General features: G+C 39.9%; 1 protein-coding gene across 1 annotated transcript; it reads right to left on the bottom strand.

Moving 5' to 3' along the window:
- Positions 1–17,966, bottom strand: si:dkey-202l22.3 (7 transmembrane receptor domain-containing protein). The gene is made up of 4 exons (XM_022196137.2): positions 17,700–17,966; positions 7,251–7,723; positions 6,603–7,000; positions 1–5,782 (listed from the first exon to the last, which is right to left on the bottom strand). Exons 2-4 carry the CDS (start codon positions 7,705–7,707, stop codon positions 5,555–5,557), a joined length of 1,083 nt encoding a protein of 360 aa, XP_022051829.1. The 5' UTR covers positions 7,708–7,723; positions 17,700–17,966; the 3' UTR covers positions 1–5,554.
- Positions 17,967–18,198: the final 232 nt, after the last annotated feature.

An 18,198-nucleotide genomic window follows, 5' to 3' on the forward strand; every position in this document is an offset into this window, starting at 1 on the left:
TATGTTACCACATTTTTAATTCACAGACAAGAACTTACAAGAGCTGAAAGGCATTTTCTACAGCTGAGTAAATGTTGCATAACATGTGGTTTTCTCAGCAGCGTTGTGTTTGCACACACGTGTATGTGCAATATGCGACCACATGAGTCAAACCACATCAGACAAAGCAACAATCTGACATCTTTGTTTTTCTCATTGGGTGACTTAAACACAAGTAAAGAAAAAAGTCAAATAAACAATACTCTATACTACCCATTGCTCTACGCCACTTTACAAAAAAAGCATATTTATAATTCTGTGTTAGTAAGCATTCTGCACTGTATCAGCAACACTTAATCTTCAGTCATGGTGGTTATTATTTGGATAATTCTCTTTTTTATGTAACACCTAATCACTCTAATGTCTTCACTGTCACAACTTTATTTATTTATTCGTTTATTTGATAGGGACAAGTGTGTACAATAAACAAGTAGCACACCAAAAAAAAACATTTATAGCCAAGGTTAATTTGCAATGTCCGTCCCTAGATGGGCTTTTACAGTACAAAATTACATTACATTACATTACAATCTGACATAACACAAACACTGTACAACAGTACTGAAAATGGGTACAGACTTGATCCCTTTTTAAAACAGACTTCAGTTCATTTTTAAAAGCTGCTAGATCTAGGTCCCTTTTTAGCTCAGGTGGTAACGAGTTCCACATTGTAGCAGTCTTTATTGAAAAGGCTGACTTCCCCAGTGCTGTTTTTCTATAAGGCACTTTTATGTTCCCAGTGGCGGCTCCTCGTGTAACGGAGCCCAGTGCTCTGAGTGGAACTGTAAGCTGTCCAAGGACCTCAGGGGCTTGATTATGCAAACATTTATACAATAATTTTAGGTTACAAAACTTAATAAAATTTTCAAAGTTTAGAAAATGTAACTTCTGCAATACTTCACAACGGTGAGACAAGTAGGGTGTGACAAGCGTGCAACTTGTCACACCCTATAAACAAAGATCATTAAATCAGGTCTTAATTTCCACTCTAAAGGGCTTACTTTGTTTATACAGTAAAGTCTTAGCAAAAATCCGCCCACCTTTGTGTATGTCAAAACGCCAAAGTTTGCTTATCACCGGCACAGATTATAATAGTGTAATTCGAAGTCAGTGAACTGATGTAGAACTTATCCAAACAACTGAAGAGACTGTGAAAAATCTTCAGAGCTGCCAACACTGGAGCTCCAAAGAATGAAATGTCATGTTCATCCCTATTAGTATCTAACATAGTTATGCTGTCCAAATGCACTCTACATTTAAAGGTTTGTACAGCAAGATATCTGACAACTCAGTATAGAAGCATAATTTACTTGCCACTGCCATCTGTGATAAAACCATAAATATTGGACTTTTACACCCAGAGTGCAATAATTATACTACAGCAGAGTACTTACTGTACTGATGTGCAAACCTCAAAAAATGATTTAATGTTTTCACTGAGTCGCTCTATATAATGACAAAACTGCTTTTTTTGGTTGTCAATTCCTTTTTTTTTTTTAACAATGATCACTCCTACAACTCCAATGTGCTATTGTAATGAAAACAGTCACACCTAAGTAATGAAAACTGTGTAATTTATGTTTTATGCCATGTCAGTAGGAAATCTGGATATGACACTACTTGATTGTTCCATTGGTAACTCTTAATACTGCAACAAAGAAATCCACTTCCCCAAAGAGCGCATAGCCAAAAGATCACTACTGAAAGACCATGAAAGAGATGTGTAAACTTGTAAACAGAATAAAAAAATGTTGGCTACATGCTTCCTTATGTCACCAAATCAGATCAAGTCACACCCACAGAGTCCTCATTAAGACAATTAACTGATTATTGAAGCAGTTAGCTTTTGATAAATAATACTTGAGAGTGTTTAGCTTCTGATGTTGTTTATTTAGACATTTATGCATAATGTAATATGAGAATATTGAAGACTTAAAACCATTTTGCGGAGGCTTTAACTGTGGATTGATAACAGGTGCTTCCACACATGGTAGTCTGTGCTGTACTTAAGTATGACTGCATCAAACGTCAGTACTTTGAGAGCCTTATTACAGCAGAGTACAACAATCTGTTCCTGATTTGGAAGAGGCAGACTGAGGTCCAGATCAGGCATTCTTGGGTGATATGTGAAATATAGCTGTATCAAAATCATAAAATGTAGCACTGTTGAAAATATAACATCAATACTACTCCACTGCCACTTTTTCCTAACATATAAGAAGACTTGCATCTTGTGTAGCTTACACAAGTGTCACATGGATGATGATGTAAGCGTATTCAGGTGGACCATTATTGTGAACACTGATCAACAGGGAGTTGGGAGGGGCGGCAATTGCACTCAGACACTTTACTGATCAATCGTACCTGATCTGCAACTGGTTGTTGTGTGCAGCTGAAGGGCATTGGAGGAAGGAGGTAAAATTCACTTCTAAAACAGCGTTTCTCCTTTCTACAGAGCAAAATTAAACTAAACAACCAAACTCTTTTAGAAAGAGCATCAGGATAAAAAATCAATTTCAGCAGAGTGAATACAGTCTCAAGGTTCACTTAGAGACAAAAGCCACGGCAACCTGGCTGCCAAGCAACAAACAGCAAAATAATGTTATTGCTAATAGACGACAGTTGACATCGGCAGCATTGACTGGGGAGCTGGGGATTATTTGTTTGGACTAAAACTGCTCTGGGCATTTTTGCTCTTGCCAGTAGGCTGACCGAACTAATGGTGTTTTGGCAATTTTGAATGGGCTGACTGGGTTGGTTGATTGACAATACGCCTGCACCATGAAACATTTGCTGTGTTTAATGAATTGTTAAACCTTCAATCTTAACAGTTGAAAAATACACTTTTTAAAAATCTCAAGCAGCAATAATAACGATAACTGCAGCACCCTAAATAACTAAGTGGATAGAATTAATGCTGCATACATGTAATTTAGATCACATTAGCAAGTTCTCTGGTGAGTCGGACGGCATATACAAAAATTGACTGGATACCCAGACTTCGAAAGCCTTATTCATACTTGATGGACACTCAGCATCAGCACAGTGACGTTTGTGGGTGACTTTCTTGTTCGTGTTCTGAATATTAAGTTGATTACTGTGTCAGCCTTGTTTTTCTGACACAGCCAGAACACTTGTATTGTCAGCCAAGTAACACCTTTATGAATTTGGTATTGATTGCATTTTACAGACAGGTTAGAAGGTGTCATTCTGTATAAACGTCACATTTCAACTACCGTGATTGCGCATATTGATTTTTTTCAAGCCACGTCCCCACAAACTGTGCAAATAACAGTATACAACAGAAGTGAGTACACCACTGGGGAATGTCATTTAAATGCCTATGATTTAAAATGAAATCACCTCTTAACAGCTTTATTGTTTCTAATTTGACAAGTACAGTATTTCCTCTTATTAATAATCAAAAATAAATACTTCAGAAAGACTATATTAAAAATACAGTAGAAACTGAGGGCAACCAAAGCCTAACTGCATGAACATTGTTAGAAAATGACCTGTGAACACCAGAATCCTTTCAGTTTTGGACCTATGGGTTGTATCTATCTGCATGTCTGCATCATGGCTCCATGTGCTAAAAGAATTTCCAGAGCAACTGAAAAACGGGATTGTGGCATTTTACAAAGATGGAAAATGATACAGCAAGAGTGGTGATGAACTAAAAAAAACAACTGAAACACGGCTGCATTCGTAATTGGAAGGTATGGAATGACCCATTTTACCATCCCCCCTAAAATGCTGCCATGGACAGTGTGGTACTTAGACAGTCTAATGCTAAAAAACAGATGGGAAAGTGCATCAGACTTAGAGCAGGGGTTATTAATAGAAATCAGAGTTTCTGTGACAGCTCAGACAAGAAGTCAGCATTTGTGGGCAATGTCCAAGAAAAAATCAGTTGCCGGCTCTACGGCACTAAACTACAACAGTAAACTTTGCAAAAATGCATGAAAATGAGCCTGATGATCATTCAGAGCACATTCTTTGGTCAGATGAGACCAAAATGAATTTGTTGGGTTCATGTGGTTCAAGCATATTTGGCATTAACCTGGCCAGGAACACAATTAATGCGTAGTCCTTGCAGTGAAGCACAGAGGTAGATGTAGGAAGATAAAGGACTGCATGAGTGCAAAAGGTGTTGGGGAAATTACATTTAGAGATGACACAATGAGTGCCTGTGGATTCACCAAAATACTGGGTGTGTAGTATGGGTGACTTCCAGTCCCCACTGGCAGAAGACAAACGTTCACACATGATAATAAGTCAAATGATATAGAAGAAAAAACAAAGCAAACACTATGACTTGACAAAATATGTGGTCTGACTTTAATCGAATATGACACCTTTAGGGAAGATAAATGTAAAGCTAAACAACCCCTCTAGTAAAGACCAGCTTAAAATAGTCTTGTAAGAATGGCAGAGGACATGAATATGAATATATAAAATACTAAAAAATGAAAAGATCTGATTCTAAGTAATGTACTGGCATTTGTTGCATTGAGGTCCTACCGTAGCTCCTGTATTTTCAAAATAGTAAATCTAAATAGTTAGTTTTTCATTTTCAAGGAGAGCAAATACCCTTCTGTATACTTCAATTTAATGCAATGACTGTAAGGTGATGCAAACCTTAACACATTTGATATTTCAGTGATATTGCACACAGGTGTACTTACTTCTGTTATACACTATGCATGCAGTACACAAACACAAACATAAATTTCTATGTGCACAAACAACATTAATTCATGAAGACTAAGTCGTCTATAATAACACTAAATAGAACAGGAAATCTGCATTTTAACATAATTATATGATATTTGTCAGATGTAATGCAAGAGAGGAATAACTGATATTAAGAATAGGATTTTGAAACAGAGATTCAGTATCAGTGACAAAATAAAACAAGCACATTTTTTTTCTTCATCACCTCTCTGGTCTGTAATCCATGTCTGATGAGAAGAGTTCACCGTTCGGTCAGCTCCCTGAAGTCAAGTGTTTACATTTTAAGGATAACCTGGCCAGCATAACCACGGCAGCTGCTTTCAGCCTCCAGCATAAGTCTGCTACAGAGCTCCTCAGCCTAAGGGTCTGTTTAGGTCCCTGCTGGCCATTTTTTAAAGCTGCAGGATCTGCTTAGTGTCTCTGCCAGCAGTTCTGCTGTCCAAGAACAACACAGGGATCACATTGGATAGCTTAATCTTCTTTCCTCATCATCATTCTAAACATTACACATTCTGGACTAGATCTGCTGCTTCGCCTGTTTGTTGGAAGTGGCCTTATTTAGTGCTGCCTCCAGCGATAATGTACGAGAGGAAATGTCTTGACGTCATAAAATGCTGGAAAAGTGGAGAGAAATCTGGTCTCTATGAATGTTAAGCAGCTCTATTGTATCTTCCGACACACCTCAGACATACACATTGGTGTTGTGGTGTAGGTGTTAGCTTGCAGGTAAAGACAGACTCTGTATGTTGACAGCTGTTAGAGCAGCTGCATCACAAGATCAGCTCCTAGATGGCGCTCTCTCCGCCATTCCCCTCTGACGGTGGTGGCAAGGACAGAAGTACCCCTTCAAGTGCAGGCGCACCTTGCTGTGCAGTGAGGCATAGATGAAGGGATTGTAACATGCAGAGCTCATTGCCACTAAATGACAGCAGACTTGTATGACATTTATGTAGCGCTTTCCGATAATGTGGAAATCTGGGTCCAGGTCCAGCAACAGGTTCAGCACCTACACAATGACATGGGAATACTTGTAATTGCATTGAATCTGTTCTGAAATATAAACATTCACACAGTGCAGTATTTTGAAAATGTCACACTCTGCTCCCCCTCATTCTTTAATAACAAAAAGCAAATTATAGATCACAGAAATAAATGTGGTAATGCTTTTCAGAATTAAACCTTCACTTATCTGATGACATTTTGATTTACTAATACTAAATTACTCCATGTGACAAGTTAGGCTTTAAAAACTTGCAGCCTGAGGCCAGTTTCACAAAATTTACAACATGCATGCTGTCATTTATATGTTATCATTTACTCTAATTTGGCTTGGCACAATTTTACTAATCATCCCAACTGCCATACTTGTGAGCAATGCAAGTGAATTCAAAATCCTTGGAAGCTTTATTTATAATTTGCATGCAAAACATGACTTCTCTATCGTTTGTGATCTGCATGTAAGCACTGCATGCAAAACACTTGTGAAATTAGGTCTCTCTAGTCATACTGCAGCAACAACTTCTCCATCGCCTTCAGTTAATATGATGATGAAATCCTCATCTCTCAGCCTTTTGCATGGCTCATTGTGGACATAATGTTGGTTTTGCAGCCACAATTACCAATGATGGGCTTCCGTGGTAAATGATGCATTAAATTCAGTCATCTCATGGGCAGTTACAGCTTTATTTTTTGTCACTTCACTCCTATTGAGTTTATTCTTTGGAAACAGATACCTACAAAAGAATCGAAGCTTGATCTTCTTGATTTGATCAAGGTCTTTCTAAAATCCCAGTTAACAAAATTAATGTTGGATCTAACATTATCACCTGGAGAGGAAGCCAACACAGTGCAAAGGCCAGCACTGAGGCCACCAGCAGAGAGAAGGTCTTCTTCCTCCTTTGGCTCCAGCGCTGCTGACTGCTGGATGGCTCCCCAGGGATGGAGTACCGTTTTAGGCTGACGGTGATGGCGCAGTAGGATACACTGACCGACAGCAGTGGGATCATGTAGGAGGTTATGAGAATAAAGCAGGAGTAGAGCAGCCGCAGATTGCCACTGTTTGGCCAGAATTCTTCACACACGACCAGATCGATGTGGCTGGGTCGCAGGTCCAGGTAGCGAGTGTAGTAAGACGGAGGAGCAGCCAAGGCCAAAGACAAAAGCCAGATGCCCAGAGTCACTGCACCACAGCCCCACACAGAGATCCTCCTCCGCACTGGGTGAGCTGAGACAACGAAGAAATACAGACATGGCATATATTAGGTAAACCACCAAGCCAGAACTTTGAAACATCTTTCAAATTAATCTGACGGCAGCTCAATAACTCCAGATTCATCTGAGTAGTTGATTATCAGCATGCATCACTGTCTACCTCATTACTGTCATTTAGGATACCAGCACTATATGGTGCAAATAAACCACATTTACTTTTTGCATATTTAGTACAAGTACAAACACTATGTTAAGTTCCTTACCTACAACAACATAGCGGTCCACGGCAATGGCAGTGAGTGAGAGCACTGATGCAAACACTGTGGCACACTGCAACAAGGGCACCAAGTGACAGAGAGGTCTTCCAAAAGCCCAGCCATGGCTGTCAAAGGCGTAAGACACAGTCAATGGCACGCAACTCAGACACATCAGAAGGTCACCAGCTGCTAAATTACCGATGAAAAAGTTGGTGGCATTGTGGAGTTTCTTGTCAGCCAGAATGCAGGCCAGCAGAAACGAGTTTCCAACACCTGCCACGGCCACTACGAGGCAGTAGAGAGGCAGAAAGAGAGGCTTGAAGCGCTGAAGAACCTCCATGCCGATAAACGTGTCCAAGGGGTCGCTGTGGTTGAGTCCTTGGCTGTCTTCTAGTCTTCCTTGTCCTATTTTGAGGCTGATGTTACTGGTAACACTGAAATCCTTCTCCATGAAGATATCCATATCTGTGCAGGTCAACCTTCAAATGAGGCACAAACAGCAATAAATCAATAAATGCTACAGGAATCATAAGTAAGTAATCAACATCATATAGGGGATTTTTCAGAGATCACATAGAGAACTGACTGAATTCTAAATTAGCTAACAACAAACTGACTATTTATTCCTAAAACATGTTTTTATATTGAGTGATTTTCATTGACACCAAAAATAAATGGGCGTGCCAGTAACTTCGAGAACTGGATGCTCATGGGGATTATTTCTTCAGACGTAGTTCTAATATAAGCACTTCATGGTGATGTTCTAATGTAGGTTTTCAATGCTGAGCAAAAACAACAACACAGATCAAAATCAATCCACCAGTATGGTTATGGTGCAGCGACTGAAAATTACCACATAATGTAGCTAAACACTAGCCTCGCCGCACTAGACAACCCACGGCAATGAATTTAATTCTCTGCCAGGGTGGGTCTAGTTACCCTCCATAAGGCTCGAGGTTGGATGCTCCTAAAACTGGCCGGACCAATCACCATGAAGTGTAGAGTGAGAAGGCGGGCGTAACTAAGTGATGACAGAGGCGCAACGATTCTGACAGAAACAACCAGAAACAACTAGCCTAGCCGTGCTAGACAACCCATGGCAACGAATTTAATTCTCTGCCAGGGTCGACAACAGAAACGACAACAGTCGTTGAGCTACATTAGCACCGACTCTAAATAATCTTTCTGTTAACATGTCTGTAATATACTTGAGCTTCACCCATTGACTGAATAAATAAGGCTTCACCGAACTACCGCATCCTCTTATTTCCGGTGCCCTAGGAGCCTATTCGTTGCGCTGATTGGTTGTATACCTACCCAATTGCTGCAGAGTGATTTGATAGACAACCTTTTAGCCCGCCTCCCTCCCTGTCGAGCGTGCCTAGACCCTTGCATCTTCAGAGCATGGGTCTAGCGCGGCTAGGCTAGCTAAACACCGCAAGCAGGTACTTCATCCTGTAAAGGTTTGCCAAGTGAAAGGGAAATTTGGAGAGCGACAAATCCCTGGCAAGACTAAGTTAGCTCCTGTGTCTCGCTCAGAAAAATCTCCAGCTGTTGAAAGTGTAAACAAGACATCTTATGGAATCATTTTTTCCCCCCACTGCACTCTGGCAAATTGTCAGCACCAAAGTATGTCAAACTTGGTTCTCAGTTCTTGGATGCAATGTAAACTACTTTTCTCCGCATCTAGTTTAGAGACGACGATATCCTCTGAAAATGTAAGGGAGACAGCACATGTAAATAAGTATTTTTGTATTTTGTCTGTGTATACAAAAATGAACATTATTTTTGGTCTCTTCTTTCAGTGCATATACCAAACATGTTATTGTCATTCAAAATGCTAAGACTTCTCTGACGCTTGTAGGTTATAAATTATACATACACCTCTGCCTTTTATTTCTCAGTTCCAAATGTCACAAAAGCAGTTAGTCAATTCAGACAGTTATTTCTTCTTGCTAGTGCATTGATCTGCTTTAGTTTGCCCTCACCTGAACATACAGAATCACATCAGCAGAATTTCGCAGAAACTGCTGTGGGAAGAGGTGAATTATGCCTGGGGAGCTTTAATGTGTTTGCAGAAAATTGAGTTGAGTTTGAGAATTAATGACTTCTCGTTTCAGTTTTTTTTTTTTTTTTAAATTTTAGCTGACTCATCCAGAGAGCCTTCTAAGATGATGGACCTTTTTTGCACCTCAGTGCCTTTTAATATATCATGCATGGAAACTCTACACATGCCAGTGCCTTTTCCTTTGAATTGCTGCCAAATCCCATTTCTGGCCTCTGGTGCTGTTGAGTGCAGCCGTTTGATACGTGGTGCAAACAGCAAACAGCCACAAAAATATCACCAAGAGCTAAAATCGCTGTGTTCAGCTCTACAACTTAGTTTAATCTGTGTGAATGTAAAATGTTCTCAGCCCTGCTCTCAGAATTTAAATAAATAACAGTCTTAATCTGTAATTGTTGTTGCTAAAGTGGCAGACATGGGAGTGCCTGTTTCAAGCTTTCGCTATCAATTTACAGCACACAGTCAGCTCGAGTTCCCAGAACTGATTCTGATTCGGAATATTTGGCAGAAAGTTTTAGGATGATTCAGGGAGGCTAATATTTTGCAGCTTAATTTAATTATTGTCAACTTATCTTTCTTTCGAAGACACAATTGTGACCTTTTCCCACAGATCAATGTGTTTCCCATTAATGGAATTTGTTCTGACCGCAAAATAGATTTGCTTTCATCAAGAGATTTTTTTATTGTATGTCTTCGATTCTATGTTGTGCATTTGTAATAGGATGGAGGCATTATGTTTTCAGGTTGTCTGTCTATCCAGTTCCTGTGAATACAATTTGTCTCGAACACCTAAAGTGAATTTCTTCAATTTTGGCACAAATGTTCACTTGCACTCAAGGATGAACTGATTAAAATTTGGTTGTGAAGGGTCAAAGGTAAAGAAGATTGTGATCCTCAAATTATGTTTCTGGCTAGAACTCATAAATAAAATTCTAATTGAATTCAGAAGTTCAAAGGTCAAGACTAGACAAAAGGCAGTAATGCTATCCATCCAGCCATCCAGCCAGCCATTATCTATACACTGTTTAATCCTCATTAGGGTCTTGCGGGGCTTGGAGTTTGTCCCAGCTGACTTAGGGCGAAGGCAGGGAACACCTGTACAGGTTGCCAGTCTATTACAGGCCCACACAGAGACAAACAAACACACTCATATTAACACGTATGGACAACCTAGAATCACTATTTAAAATCAACACATTTTTCGACTTTGGAAGGACACTGGAGAGCCAGGAGAAAACCCACGCTTGTGCAGAGAGAACATGCAAATTCCATACAGAAAGATCCCAGACCCAAGCCGGAACTATGGATCTTCTAGCTTCAAGGTGACAATGCTAACCACCGAGTCACTGTGCAGCCCACAATAATACTAGATTTGCTTTAAAACACAATGTCTATCAAAATGCAGTTTTAAAAGATGGTAGTGTCTGCAGATACGGACCCGTACCCGTAGCCTGTGGCCTACCGATACGACCCTTCCCTTACCATAAATATTAATGAGCCGGCTGATGAACGCGCTTTGTGATTGGCTGGTAATCCGACGGACATAAATATTAATGAGCCGGCTACGCTGATGAAGGCGCTTCCGTGATTCGAGGTGAATCTGCGGAATGAATGGCGGAACTAACAGCCAGCAAACTACAAGTATTTTTTTACCTTCAAAAGTAGCGACAGACTATTACATATTAACAACCTAAACAAAACCCTGACGTATTTTCTGCGTCTGTCAACACAGACCCTGTCACAGTCACTTTAATGTTAGCGGACTCTGTTGAATGGCTAATTTACATCACCACAAACAAATCTCACAATATCACAGTGAATCGAGTTTGTGGTTTTTTTAAAAAAAAATTCATGCCGAATTAAAGAGCTGCTCCTCACCATTCACGAGTGTTTGTTTCATATTCGACATCCTTAATTTTATCTTGTAAATTAGCGTCCGAAATTAAATGGGAACATTTGCAATGGAGTTCGTCAGCCGCTTCCACCACTGAACGCGGTAAACTAATTAATAGGAACTGGACTTCAAACAATTTAGACACAGCGTCTAAAAGCGTAAAAACTACATTGTCTACGTAAAGTGTGAGAGGAGACGGTGTATTTTTAGTTACATTATACAATGTTCGCCGTCAAAGTCATTCATATAAACTGCCTGTAATGTGCAGCAAATAGTAGTTAACCATCGCCAGCTCTTCAGTGACCTTAACGGGTCCGTACCTCTAGTACAGATGCTACGGGTACGGGTCCGTACCTCGAGCATCAACCTTTAAAGATTACAAAGACACCTTCCCATTCAGAATTAAGTTCATGAATGTAATTTTGTCCGGCAGTCAACTAACTACTGTCAGATGCTGCAGTTTTCCAACAGCACATGTTCTTAATCTGTTAAAAGCAGATTGTTTCCCGTTGTCTCTTAGCAGAGATACGGTGCACTGAATTGACTTAATGCATGCGGAATGTGTACTGCAAAGAAAACACAGCTGCAATTGATTAGAACATGAAAAACATTATTTTTTATTTTTTGTAAAAAGAAAACTTTGAAAGCAGAGACTGTATAATGCATACCAAGACCCTGCTATTGTGCTCATGGAGTTAGTGCAGTAGAAATGGACATATTTAAAGCATTGGATTTTTACAAAAATTGAATAAAAGAACACTCATTCCATTCAAGCCTTTCATAAACAAGTTCTCACAATGTGGGTTAAGCCGATCACTGCCACTAAATGATAAGCATATTATGCAGCATACAATAGCTCGAAACCTGGTGTCTGTGATGACATTCCCACACTAGTGATGCATTTTACATTAACCAGCAATGATGTGGTTGCTGGTACTGAAGAGGGGGGGCAACCATAGTGACAGAGATGAAGTAGGCTACAGCAACTAGAAGTATGGCGGGGAAAGCTTAGAACTTGGAGGAAGCATTTATTTTGCTCCAAATAAAAAAGAAACATAGCATTCAGAGGAGGGATAACAGACAATGTTTGTGTATTTGCTTCTATTGCCAGAAGGGGGAGACAAAAGTAGCGCACTGCAGGTTTAATTTATCAGTTAATTTGCCAACTACAGGTGATGTCACATGAATCACTAGCCCTATTTGTTTGTGTTTGCCACAACCCTTAGCTATCATTTGCAACAGTAATTGGATTTTTTATGGGACTTTACAGTATTCTATCTTTGTTTGTCATGTAGCTGTAGTGACTGCACACTAAAATGATGTGCTGTATTTATTCTGGTGAAAATGTGAGTGCTATACCATGGTTTTGTTTCTGAAAATGATCACTCCCCTGTGTTATGATTCTGGGTAAAACATTGCTACATGCTACATTGTTCTGCTCTTCTTCTTCATTGTGTGCTGAGGACACCATGTCCTCCAGGAGACCATGCATGTAACGCAGGGCACAGTGTTTATACAAAAACAGAGCATGAGCCTCCTTCAGCGTTTTCAATGAGGAAACACCCAGAGGGGCACACGTGGCTTGTTTTATTCTGTGTCCTTCACTAATATTCAGCATCAGCAGCCCAAACATCTATGCGTCAATCAGCTTTCTGGGTATATAAGGTGAGTGGAACAACTTGAATGATTTTGTTTGTTTTCAGAATGGGTGACCGGAGAATCCAGACAGAAGTTAACCATGTGGCAGCTGATTGCAATTGGGTTTGAAACTATATGACTAAAGTATTTTTCAATATTTACCTCCTCTAGGAGGTTATGTAATCATCGGAGTTTGTTTGTCTGTTTGTCTAACAGCATAACTCAGCATAATTGAGAGATGGCGGCCATCTCTCAATTGTACATAGTCCTTCAAAAAAATCCTGGATCCAGACGGTGATCCGAATCACCTCCAAAATCTAATCGATTGTTACTTTTGCTCTTCCGGACATTCTGTAAAAATTTGGTGAAAATCCGTCCATGACTTTTTGAGTTATGCTGTTAACAAACAGACAAACAGACAGACAAACAGATGGCCTGGCGGAGGTCTGCGCTCTCCGAGTGCTTTTCTAGTTCTAAATGTTATTACTGGCACCAGAGCTCCCATTTCAACAGTACCATAAGGGTACAGAAAGTGTTTGGTGTGTTTGCTTTCCTTTCTAATAAGGCTAACGGAAGCTGATTTTAGAGGTGTGAGAGTTCGTACAAAGTTGTTGGAAAGACACAATTAGGTGTGAGTTCCTCAGAGAAACATTAATGTCAAGTTTCACAACAATCCATTTAATCGTTGATCACCCAAATTCAAAGGAGAAGACAGGACAAGATTCATGTGCAAACATTCATGGCATTCAGGCCAGTAGCATTGTCTTTCCCAGGTTCCTGCAAATATGGCTAAAATGAACAAATGAAAGGGCAAAACTGAAGATTCTTGCAGGAAAGGATGGCTTAACCACTGTTTGAATGGGTATAAAACTGGTGTAGACCACATTGTGTGGCCTTTCCAGCCACCAAGTGTCAAATCAAATGAACATTAGTGGGAGATTTGAAGTCTGACATAATTGAGCTTTCAAGGATTTTTTTCCCCAAATGTACCAACTTTACACATTTTGCACAGTTTCCTCCTTCTACTGTGCAGTAACCCAAGTAAGTAAGTCATCAACATAGTCAAAAGAAAGCATGGTCTTTTTTTTAACCAATGGTATACAATTATGTCTGACAATTCATCAATGTTTTTTCTCTAAACACAGAATGCAGCTAGACTCATTTAAACCCTCTAAGAAGCTGCTGCAGAAGGCGAAGAATCTCAAGACCGAAGCTGCCGCTTAAGTTGTTCTATGCACAAATGCAAAGACCAATAAACAGTGAATATTTTGATAAATTGGTGTGAGAAAGGTGGCGGTGCAGCTGAGATTCTCCATCTCATCACAGCAAGACTGATACATCCATCCTCTATACACCGTTTTATCCTCACTAGGGTCACGAGGGGTGCTGGAGCCTATCCCAGCTGACTCAGGCGAAGGCAGGGGACACCCTGGACAGGTCGCCAGTCTGTCGCAGGGCAAGACTGATACAGATGGCTGATAAAATCTTTAGCAGATGGATCCACTCCAGTGATTCAATATGTGTAGCACATCAGCGCAATCAGTTTGGAGGGCATGATAGAAGATTTTTCATGTCCAATTCAAAACCTGTTAGCAACCATTACTTGCTCAGCAGCACTCTCCAATTTAGAGCTAGCTAGACACACTGGCAGACTGCACTGTCTTCTGTTTGTAAGTTGTTATACAAGTGTCGATAATCGACAGCAGGAATATGTTTTCTGATCCCATCTGGACTCATACCGTCTACCTTATCTGATAGCCTGGAAGAAACCCACCCTTGCCTAGTAACACTGTTGCCATGGCCTTTGTGGAAATCATCCAGACCCTGCAGCTAATTTGTGAGGCGTGATGAGAATTGAGAACCCTCAAAATGCAAAACAGGATAGACGACTCCCATAGATGCTCTCTCGCCCTGTTTTGTTTGCTTCCCATCATTTCCTATATTCACTTTATTTGCACTGTCTGACTCCACTGACATTTCACTACACGAACAGTTCACAGAAATGTTGTATTTCCTTCATCCTGAGGCTGCTGAGGCATCCGCAGAGGCAGAGGTCAGACAAATGTGAAACACAAATGATGTCAGAAACAATTATGTGCAACTTGGTTGCGGGTGACTTAATGGTGTACCTCATTATTTGGATCGGAAACGTAGGAGGCCTTCTCCGGCAGACTCTGCATTATTACATTCAAAATGTGTGATGATTTCAGTGCAGACAGTTCAGTGGCTGCTTGTTGTGTCTGCAACTTTGGATAACGCATTGTTGCTACTCCACAGTGCCATCTCTGTAACTGAGATGTTTGTTTGAAATGCTGTTATGAAAATCTCAAACAGATTCTCACTTTAGGTGTTTTGAAGCCAGTACACTGAAATTTCACACTGCAGCGTGGCAGTCTTTCCTAGTCTCTGCAGGGCTAATGATCAGCTGCTGGCCAAATGTTATTATCTCCCACTGACCCTTTCATTAAATCGAGACGTGGCAGACAAAACATTTGTTCTACACGCACTGGCCAATTCTGAGATTTCTTCCATAAGGTCTCTTCTGTCAGACCAGGAAAGACACATCCAAAATACACATTTAGGTGTTTATTTTGCTACATTTTGTCTTTTATTAATTAAGGAAAATAAGTATATATAAGCATAACATTTCAGGAAACTTGTAATACAACAAAAGATTAAGATAAGACTAATCAACCTGGGAAATTTAATGTTGATACTTATTAGTTATAATCTTTACATTTTTAAGCTGTAGTATTTTTGCAACAAGCCCTCAAACTCATACGACCACACAGGTCGTATGTAACGTGCCCCTGAATACGACCCATGAGAGCGTATTAAGGTTAGCGCCCCTACGGGAGACAGGAAGGCATTACGGGATTTAATTTGCGAAATGGCTTTTCCCTCACTTTCGCAAGACGGGTTTAGGGTTATGGTTATGGTTAGGTCAAAGTTTGTTCATGGTGACGTTTCAGCTGAGACACCGGAGTGTCGATATTTACTCAACCGCTAGAGGTCGCTTAACTTCAAAATGTAACACTCGGTCGTAATAAGGGCGTGTACAGACGACCTATGTGCTCGTTTTTTCAAGGAGGACAATCTCTATTTTTGCCATATAGAGGTCAAAGTCCTTCTAATAACATTGGCGCTGTCAAGGAAAAAAAAAGTTATGGTTGCTGCTGCTGCAGGGTAGGAACGGGCATTCATACGTTGCGTAATGAACAGGATAAAATACTTTCCTATGTGCTAGACTATTGCCATATTTGTGCAAGAAGCTTCAGCAGTTGCATCCTTTTCTTGGTGTCTGTGCTCCTGCTTTTGTTCAGGGTGTGATTTTCCAACAACAGATCTTACAAATGCAGGGATGTTCAGTTTTTTAGATTATGACAGTGCACTTCTTTATCTCTGGTCTTCATCACATAGATATTTTGTGCCACAGATGCCATGCAGAACCATAAAAATGGTAAAATTTTCCCCTTTGATTTTGAATTGAAATTACTTCCCTTGTAGTAAATACACAAAAACATACTGTATTTAAACAAGGCTTTTAATTTGTTTGTTTTTTGGAAGCTTTTCTCTTATGAAGATGATACTGACATACACGCAAATATTATTTTTTTCATCTTAAAATTTGTCAAAGAAGTGGATAACACTGACCACTAGCATCACAAATAGATAAGATATTTATCAATACTCAAAGAAAAGTAAACTAATATTAATACAAAAAAAATCCTAAATGAGCACTTTGCCTGCCTTAAACAACAGTTCTGGTAAACATCACATTTACAGCTGAGACGTTATTTGAAGCACTCAAGTTGCTTCAGAAAACGAAATGAAAAGTTCACTAGACGCCATCCTGACAAAAACAAGGAATGGCTGCATGATTATCTAGCTGAAAGTCACAGATGATGCATTGTTATATCATCACTTGAATGCGTCAGTCATATCTGATGTAATCTGTAGAAAATATTGACATACATTGAGACTATTTGGGCAACTGTTGCAACGTTAAGAGGTGATGCACTTTCATTGAACAAGCAGTATCTGCACTGTGTGTGCCCATGTTGCATCCATGTGGGATTGTTTTCTACTGTTATGCATTGTGCAAGATGCTAAATATTAATTATTCACACAAAAACGTAGCATGTTATAAAATATAAAGCTACAGCATTTCTGTCTGAGCCTGTGTTTGTGCGGCAGTGCCGCATTTCTGCCATGTACATATAGTATATGCACACTGCACACACTTGAAATTGCAACACACATGAAAAACCACACACAGCCTGCAGAGCACAACATAAAATGTACATGTACATGCCCGTAATTCTTCTGTGCAAGCAGTATTGCAAATTTACACACAAAGAAAATAATTGCAGATTATACAACATATGCTACTCCTTTCGATGTACGTCTATCAGGAATGAAAAGGGTTGATGCAACTGGTCACATATGCTTCTGCCTGTGTGCTGCTTGACTCAGATACCGAAGTGCTGATTGCCAGACCTTGTTCAAAGCTGACTGTTGCTGCTAATTGGCATTTGTCTAAATTGGGTGTTTCTAATTGCAGTTAAGTTATTACAGCATTCAGCCCCTTTCCAGATGTTACTTTATTTTATCCCGCTGCTATATATTGATTATTAAATGCTGCTGTAAGATGATACTTGTGAGAAATCTGAAATGATAATTAATAACAAATAAAAATTACAATTATGTAGTTATGCAAATTACACCATATGTCAAATATGAAAGCATTTGCGCAAGATGCTAAAAAACGTATTTTTGTATGTGTCCTTGCTTGTGTGTATTCCTGTAAATGTCAGTGCATGCAGTGAATCAGTGGATGGAGATAAGAGTACCTTACCTGTGCAAACTAGAGGTACTAAGAAAATCCCTGTGTGGTGCCTCTTCAGTTTAGCAAATTGGGTTATGTGCTTCTTCTTTCTTCTGTTGCCTTTCTTCACTCCTTGTCTTTTGTAGTTACAGATGTTTTCATGCAGCTTAGAAGCCCACAGTGATATGAGGAGTCAGGCAGGGAGGTGGTGTTTCTCACTCAGCACTGAGTGAGAGTGACAGAAGGAGGGAGAGAGAAAAGGGACCTGCATAACCTATCTCCCTCAGTTTCTCATAAAAATGTTCCCCCTCCCACATCTCCTCTTTTATTGTGTCTGCATCTACACATTTCACATGTGCATGCACACACACAAAAGCACATATTTTTCACACACGTTTCACACTCTTGCAGTTGTGCTGCAACCCATTATCTGCTCTCAGGGGAGAGGGCAACCTATTATTTTTGCCTTATTTGCTGTAAGAAAGCCTTGATTTGCTGCAGACAGAAGAATGAGGGAAAAAATGAGCAA

This window comes from Acanthochromis polyacanthus, chromosome 13 (genome assembly GCF_021347895.1).
Source record: "Acanthochromis polyacanthus isolate Apoly-LR-REF ecotype Palm Island chromosome 13, KAUST_Apoly_ChrSc, whole genome shotgun sequence".
Taxonomy (NCBI): Eukaryota; Metazoa; Chordata; class Actinopteri; family Pomacentridae; genus Acanthochromis; species Acanthochromis polyacanthus.